This window comes from Aethalodelphis obliquidens, unplaced genomic scaffold (assembly GCF_003676395.1).
Source record: "Aethalodelphis obliquidens isolate GAN/ISIS:26980383/991018 unplaced genomic scaffold, ASM367639v1 scaffold37, whole genome shotgun sequence".
In the NCBI taxonomy this organism is placed as follows: domain Eukaryota; kingdom Metazoa; phylum Chordata; class Mammalia; order Artiodactyla; family Delphinidae; genus Aethalodelphis; species Aethalodelphis obliquidens.
Window position 1 is genome coordinate 13,942,964 of NW_020837981.1, and position 8,247 is coordinate 13,951,210.

General features: G+C 56.9%; 1 protein-coding gene across 9 annotated transcripts in view; it reads right to left on the reverse strand.

Annotated features, from left to right (window-relative positions):
• The window catches only part of ADAMTS14 (ADAM metallopeptidase with thrombospondin type 1 motif 14), a 100,882-nt gene extending 94,086 nt beyond the window's left edge, over positions 1 to 6,796 (reverse strand). For 7 of the 9 annotated variants that reach the window (XM_027129984.1, XM_027129981.1, XM_027129982.1 and 4 more), the window contains exons 1-2: positions 6,645 to 6,796; positions 1,799 to 2,241 (exon numbers count right to left, since the gene is read on the reverse strand). In XM_027129984.1, coding sequence (XP_026985785.1) covers positions 1,799 to 2,241; positions 6,645 to 6,783 — 582 coding nt within the window. In that variant the 5' untranslated portion in view covers positions 6,784 to 6,796. Of the gene's footprint in view, positions 1 to 1,798; positions 2,242 to 3,936; positions 4,283 to 6,644 lie in introns of those variants that run through there. The other 2 variants (XM_027129986.1, XM_027129985.1) reach the window with 1 other exon arrangement.
• Positions 6,797 to 8,247: the final 1,451 nt, after the last annotated feature.

Genomic DNA, 8,247 nt, shown 5'->3' on the forward strand with positions numbered 1-8,247 from the left:
CGCTAGCCACAGGCTGAGGAGAGTCCCAGGACCGCTGAGCCAGGGCGGGATGGCGGCCAAGGCTCACCCTGGCACCAGGACAAGATCTCAGCCTTCTCCAGCTATCCTTGCAATCTGTGTTCCTCAGAGTCCGCTCCACAGAACCCTCGCATTCCAGGTGATTCTGGCGCACACTCAACTCTGAAAACCAACCACTGCCTAGACCATGCCTCTCAATGGGGGCTCTAGTGCCTCCAAGGGGGCAAAAATTGGTTATTTGGGAGGCAGAAAATTTACTCTTTTCATATATAAAGCACAGATATTCAGTACAGCTGTGGTATTAAGGTTTCATTGGGGAGCAATTAGGGAAAAGTATGTCTAAAAGGCTCCTCAGGGGGATGATAATGAAAAAAAGATCGAGAAACCCTGGTCTAGAGAAAGGCAGCCATGACATTCAGCAGGAAGATACCCCGTAAGGATGGGAAGATGGTAAGAAGTGTTCCCAGCCCTGCCAGTAAGGAAAGACTCCTCCCCTTACCATCCCCGCATCCGACTCATCCCTCTCTTAAAGTTCAAAGGCAGACGGGCAAGCAGGTCCTTTCCTGGACATATCGGCTCGTGCCTGGCAAAGCAGAGACCATGAAAACAGTGCCCATCAAGGCCCTGGAGCTGCCACGCAGGCTCACAAGGGCCTGATATACAGCAGACGGGGCAGCAAGGGGAATGGGATCCAGCCTGAGTTGAGCGCAAGAAGGAGAGAAGCCACCTGTGGCTTTCTGGTTTGCAACATGGAACCAACTAGCAGGGGGTTCCCTGTGCCTGGGAGGAGGGAGCAGGTCCTGAGAAAGGGAACTCACATCAGAGAGCCACGGAAGAGCAGGCTGGCTTCGGGACCAGAGACAGTGGGGCACGAGGAAGGACACAGCAGTAAAAATAATAACGGTGGGCTTCCCTGGTGGCGCAGTGGTTGAGAGTCCGCCTGCCGATGCAGGGGACACGGGTTCGTGCCCCGGTCTGGGAAGATCCCACATGCCGCGGAGCGGCTGGGCCCGTGAGCCATGGCCACTGAGCCTGCGCGTCCGGAGCCTGTGCTCCGCAGCGGGAAAGGCCACAACAGTGAGAGGCCCGCGTACCGCAAAAAAATAAATTAATAATAATAATAATAACAGCAGCTGATACCGACAGCCCTGACCATGTGCCAAGCAGGTGCCAACCACTGGCCGTGCTGCCTGGTGAGGTAGGTCGTATTTTCATCACCAGCACATCAGCTCCAAGAGGGCAGGGTACTGTGTCTGTCTCAGGCACTGCCATATCCCCAGCACCCGACTGGCACGTGGAGTGCGCACGGTAAATATGTGCAGAATGAAGAAATCCCACTTCATGGCTAAGGGGAAGGACCACAGGAGGGCAAGTAGCTTATCCAAAGTGACAGGGCCAGTGAGCGGCACAGCCAGGACCCAACCCCAGCAGAGCCGGCCCGCCTCACGCCTGCGTGTGTCTGCTCTCAGACCCCCGACAGGTGAGCTGTGGTCCCGGTGTGTCCGTAGATGGTGAGGGGACGAACAGGATAAGGTACCATCCTATCTCGGCCACTTTACAGCTGGCACAGTATGAACCTGGTGGCCAAAGGGGCACGCAGGGCTCTCTCTGGAACGCGGCGCAGCCCCTGACTTGGCCCAGACTGCAGGCTGTGCCCACAGGAATCCCGAACACACGGGAGCCAAGGAGAAAACCATGTCGGTCTGGCTCGGTGAGGGGGACGGAGAGGAAAGGGGGGGGGGGGGGGGGGGTGCTGCTTGATGAAAGCCTTGTCCCTTACCAATCCGTCGCAGTTGCTGATGGCGACAGCTGCCCCTGGCATGCCTGTGACACCCCCGGTGTAGACACACTCCCTCTGCAAGGGCTGACGGAACAGCTCCCGAAAATCCTCCTGCCACTCCACCGAGGCTCCGGGCACCACCAGCCGCCGGTTGGGCCGCAGGTGTAAGTGCAGTTCCTCCCCAGAAACAGTGACGTTGAAGTAGAGGGAGGAGCGCCCCCCGCTGCCAGGCTGCAAGGTCACTCCTTTGGGGCGCAGTGGGCTTCGAGCCACCCGCATGTGACCGGAGTGTGACAGTGGTGCGGGTGGTCTGTCCACCTCTGTACTCCCTGAGGAGGCTGCTGGTGGCCCAGATACCACGTGGGAGAGGAAGCGTCCCTGAGAATCTGTGCTGCAGGGCACTGTCACACCATAGTCACTGAGCTTTCTTGAGAAGCGCAACTCTGTTGGAAATAAAGAAAGAGTTACTTCGGTGCCGTCTGGGCAGAGCTAAGCGGGAGAAGCTGGAAATCCCATGGGGGCAGGAAGGGCTCTGCAACCTTGACTGTCACCTTGGAGGAACCCCTTAGCCCAATTTCATCTACTTCTCATCCAGTGCTTCCAGAGCCCTTGGATCTCTGCACTTGGATGATCGGTGTTCAAGTTCGTAAACTGCTAGACACACGTTGCTCCCCACAGCCCCCAGGCCCTTGTTACAGCTGGCGGAGGGAAACAAATGATGCCAGAGTCCTGTCACTCTAGCAACAAACCTTCCAACCTTGGGCACTACAGAGGAAATTCCCCGAAAGCCCCCAGGGCAAAGAGGGATGGCTGGATGTGCCCAAACTCCCCAGTGCCCTGAAGTCACCAGCCCACCCCGGGGTAGGTAGGGCCCTCGTCGCCAAGCTCCCGGAACACAGCTGGCAAAACAAACACACCTAGAAACTCAGGGCCTCCTGGGCACGTGTCAAGGAGAAAAGAGGAGCTGGAGAGGGAAGGGAGGGAAGACAGGTTCCACATTTTTCCAGGTTTAGAAAGAAAACTTTTTTAAGCAGCAGTGGCTGCCGAGATTTTCACATGGCCCAGCCCCAAGCTGAGTAAATATAGATCTTCAAAAATAAAAGTAGACACAGGGGTGACCTGCCTACTCGGACTGAATTAAGCGTGAGGTCATGGCCCCATGCTCCAGGCCGCATGCCAGCAGCCCGTCCTCACACAGCTCTCGCTAAGCCGAGCCAGGCAGGGCAGGAATGACAGCTCCCTGGCTTCTAGGCCTAGTGATTCATGGACAGGACTTAGGGAGGAATTTTCATTTCCACACAGCTCTATCTCGTGTCCCCAGCCCCCTTCACGGCACTGATAAAACCTAGAAAATGATGTGCCCTGAAAATCCCTCCTGCCCAAGGCAGTTATTGGAGGGCGGGGAGGGAGATGACGAACTTTCCTCTGGTTTTACCCTTTGCAGCAGAACACCCCCACGACTTCAGCTAGGGGGATCCTGTTTGGTACGTGAACAGAGCTCAAAGACAAGCAGGCACCCTGCCTGGAACTGGCCAGAGCCCCCTCCCCATGTTCAGAGCCACCAGGAGGGCACCTCACACTGCAAAGTGAGGGTGGAGTGTGTCTGATCTGCGTGTGAGAGGCTGTCTGCACAGCACAGAGTGTGAGAATGCTGGGGGAGAGGGATGTATGTGTGTTTCTGTGCAGCAGTGTGAGTGCCCGGTGTTCACTGGGGTGTGGGGCAACCACCTGCCAGCCTGATTCTGTGTGTGTGACAGACACTTGCACATACGTACACACATATGTGCACACATGCATACAAGCTGGAGACAGAGAAGACACTGAGAGAAAGACACACAGGAGCGAGAGACAGAGAGTGAGAGAGACACAGAGACCAAGAGACAGATACACAACCCCGAAGAAAAGGCTCCTATCCTCAAGTGCTCTCCTGGAGTCTCTCCCTAGTCTTGTGCCAGAAAGGAAGAGAAATCCCCGGACAGCGTCGGTGGCACTGGGGTAAGAAAAGAGAGCTCAGACCCAGCGTGTGCACAGCCTCCCACCCGCTCGAAAGCTGCCGGGCTCCTCGGGCACCCTCGGGCCACCCTGACCCGCGTGCACCCCGGACCCCGCGCGCCCCTGCGCGCCCTACCCGCACGCACCTGGGGTCCTGCTGCCCGCGTTGGCGCAGAGCGCACAGTGCAAGAGCAGCAGGCAGGACAGCCGCGCGCGGAGAGGAGCCATGTGGCCGCGCGGGCACGCGGGCCGGGAGGGCGCCGAGCCCCGAGCTCCGGGCTGCGAGCGAGACTGGGGCGCGCTCGGGGCTCCGGCCGGCCTCTGCCTCCTCCGCCGCCTCCCGCCTCGCAGCCTCCAGCCGCCCGATCCCGGCCCCCCACGCGGCGCCGCCGTCTGGACCGCTGGCTCCGGGAGCCCGAGGTTGCCGGCGGGAGAGCGGAGCGGCCGACGCGCCAGCGCCCCCACTGCCAACTGCTGGCGGGTCAATCCGCCAGCGCCTTGACGCTCCGGGACGCTGCGGGAGCCGGGCAAGTGGACCGCGGGGCGGGCCGGGGGTGGGCACACTGGCGGGGCGGGGCCGGGCGCGGGTCGGAGCTGGGGGCTCAGAGCGCCCGTGGGCGGGGCGCAGGGCGCGGATCGGAAGTGCCACGCGGAGCCCGAGCTGGGGCTTCGGGCTCCCTGGGCGAGTGTCCCCTCAGGCTCATGGGCTCCCCGGGAGTGATGACCCTTACTTTCCTAGGCTCCTCCGCCCCACCACCCTTTACTTGACTGCAGGGCCCAGTTTCCAGAGCTCCTGGGCCGATGGGATGTCTCGCCTTTGGATGGCGAGATGGTGAGCACCCCCCCCCCCCAAGAGAGTGTCTCCTTTCTCTCCTAACGGTCTTGATGCCCCCAGTAATCTTCCGCCCCTTGAATCTACCCATTTTGCAGACTACAGCTCCCTGGGCCCCCAAGTGCAGTGACTGATCTGTGTCTTAGTCAAGAGCAGGGCTGAGCAAGGTGAGCCGAGAGCCCTGGCGTTACAGTCAGCCAGACCTGATTGAAATCCTAGCTCTGAGCCTCGGTTTCCTCGTCTGCGAAATGGGTGTTAATTATAGCACATAGTAAGGTTCAATAAATAACCATTCTCTGCTTCCACACCTGGCACCAATGTATCCACCACACAGCCTAAGGTGGGAAAAACTGAGTCTAAGAGATAAGAGTGGCTGCTGGTTTTGCAATGCTGCTGAGACCCGTTCAGTAGTCAGGCAAACAGGCCAACTCCTGCTTTCCTTTCCTGCTTTACTCTGTGAATGTGTTCCTAACAATTTTCGAATGCACTGTAAATCCAGAGGTGGGAAGTGGAGAAAGGAGTTTTGTTATTTTTGGTTTGTTTTGTTTTTAAGAACTGCAGAGTAAAGAACCCTTCTGTAAAGTGTATAAAGACCCCTAATCTTTCTTTTGAGTTCAGACATTTTGTTGTAGGGCTTTCTTAAAGGGTGGCCAACTTGTGGATGCAAATTCTCTGACCAGACTTCTCTTGGGAATCCCTGGGTCCCCTGAAAGAGAACTTGGGTTCCTGCCCTCTTCTCCCCATGTGAGGTTTCCCAGTCCACACCCTCCCTGGGCTCTGAATATGGTCCCACTTTGTGGGCAGAGAGCTGGAATCTTCATCCTCACGGCTCCAGGACCTGACTCAGGCCTCCTGGAAAGCAGCACTTGTGGAATGAATGAAATGATGTCAGGGTTTTGGAGGGCCAGTACATTTATGAAGGAGGTTCAGAGAGCTGAAGTGACATGTCCCAGGTCACACAGCTCATTTGCAGCAGAGCTGGCATCAGGACCCAGAATCTAGTGCTGAGCAGGAGAGAGAGACAAGGGTAGGGGTCAGAAGGCTGTTGTAGGCTAGACTGCCAGTACAGACCAAGTGACCAAGGGCAAGTCATTTCCCCCTTTGGGCTGCAGTACCTCATCTGTCAAAGGGGAAATGGTGAGGATCACAGGAGTCACAGACGTAAACTTTAAAGTCCTGTGGAAATGCAGAGTGTGTTCTATTCCAAGCAACATCAGAGCATCAAGTTATTTGAAATGGCACCAGCAAACAGATCTATATTAAGTTTGGGAAGAACAGAGTTCTCTTTCTCCTCTTTCTGGTTCTTTAAGATCCGTGAAGTCAAGGGCCAGACTGTGGTTTTGTGTGTGAGGGCTGATGAAGCAAGAGTGTGAGGTGTCCACGTGTCAGTGGGAACTTGCAGGAGAGGCAGTGAACCGTCTCCATTCTGGCCCTCCGCAAACCCGCCAGATGAGCTCAGGATTAAATGGCCTGCCTCCCTTCTCAGGGGCTCAGTTTTCCCAGCTGCAGAGTGGGGGCCCTGTGGCGACAGAAGGGAAAAGTCGTGGCATGTGACTGCTAATTTTCTCCCTCTGCAGGGCCATCCCAGAGGAGCTTGCAGTGCTCTCCCTGGACTCCACCCCATACTTCCTGCCTTAGACTTGGTAAGTCAAGAGGGAGAGACTACAGCTGGGACCCCAGCAGCCTGACTCATGAACTGTGGGCTGAGGCCTTCCCTGGAGCCAGTCTCGGCAAGCAGAGAGCAAAACCTTTCCCTGGCTCTCTACCCCAACCCCCTTCCCTGGGGCTACAATGGTTGCTTTTGTTGGCAAATATTGTACGTCCAAGCTCTTTTCTACTGAGGAAGCCTTTGTTAGGAAGAGGGGACATGGGAGCAGAGCTCAGAGCCTGGGCCAGAAGGTGGAGGAAATGGCTGCGTGGCCGGCCCTGTTTCTGGAGATGATCGGAGCCAAAGCAAAGCAATCTCCTGGCATCTGCTGGAACCCTCCAAGGACGGCAGGTTCTGGGTTCCCAGCCTCTCACCTGAGATTCTGCTTGGATGTTTCTCTTGCTCACAGCCCTCGACACTTGTCCAACACTCCTCCCGTCCAAAGCCCTGGCAGGAGATGGGGAGATGCAAACAGCTTGCACTGCGCACCGTCGGCAACCACCTGGAAGACATGACAGGTGCAAGAGAAAGCCTGACAACCAGGAGAGACAGGGACGGAGAAGTGCGCACCGGATGTGGATGCAGGAGGGTCACCCGTGAGCGCCCCCTGAGGAGGAAGACAGCCCCAACCACTGGCACATTCTCCTTTGAGCACAGACAAAACCCTAGAGACTGGGGCTGGAGGTGCCCTGAGACAGTCTCCAAGCCAGTGCCCCAACCCCATTTTACAGGTTCTGTCTAGAAAGGGAGGGGGCTCGCCTCTGGTCACACAGCTAGTTTAGAGTGAGACTAAACCCAGGTACCTGCTCTCTCACCTACAGGAGCACAGCCTCTCTCCCAGGTACCAGCTCTTTCCCTCCCCTGCTCCACCTTCCAAGAGGAGGAAGAGGGGGTTTGAGGTTGAGACAGCAAAATCTCCCCACCTCAGGGGGAGTCACAGACGCCCCTAAGGAAGCAAGAGCCTCAGCCTGAGACAGGTCTGCGCAGCAAGAAGCCAGGAAGTCCCTGGCAGGATGTGGATGGGGGACACGACACAGTAGTGGCCTAGGTTTGTCACAGCTTGGGGGCCCAGCAGGTGGCTGTCATTTGTTGAGTGCCAGCTGCTGTGCTTTACATGTTACCCTGAAACACACACAGAGCAGCCCTTTCTTGTGTCTCCTGGTGGGACCAGTGGCCCTCTGAGCTCTGACGTACTCAGGTGAGGAGAAAGGGAATTCCCCCCTAGCTCAGTGACAGCCACACCATCCACCCAGTTAGGAAGCCAGACAGCCAGGCCACCCTAGTCACCAGCTCACCTCCAAGCCCTATGTGCTCAACTCCAAAGGACCCCCAAATACAGCTACTTCCATCTCAAATGCGTCCCCTGCCCCACCAGGTCACCAGCGTCCCTTCAATGGCCACTGCCATAAGTTTGTCCTAACAGACCCTCTCCCCAGCTCTGGCCCCTGACACCTCTTCTCCAACTGCATCTGAGGACATATTTGAATCACACCTTAGATCATGTATCTGCCTTTGCTATAAAACCTCCAAAGGCTCTGTTACTCTTGGGACAAAGACCAGACTCCCTAACACAGCCTATGAGGCTCTGCACAGGGTGGTCCTGCTGTCCTTCCTGCCTCCGTGTCCCCCCACTCACAGCCCTCCAGGCTAGCTCCTTGTATGCACCATGCTCATCTTGCCTCAGGGCCTTTGCACAGGCTGTCCACTCTGCCCTGAATGCTCTATCCTGCCTCTTTGCCCAGTCAATCCCTGCTCACCCTTTGGACAGCCTTCTAGTCGTCACTACCTGAAGCCTGTCTGGCCCGCCCAACCAGGGACACCATCTCTGTCCATCTCCTTCACAGTACTTCTCACTGTTGAGTTTCACCTGATTTTGTGTGATTCACAGATTAACATCTGCTTCCCCCCCTGGACCACAAGTTCCACAGGGAGCAGGGACCTTGTCTGGATTTTTTTCCAAATTGCATCCCCAGTGCC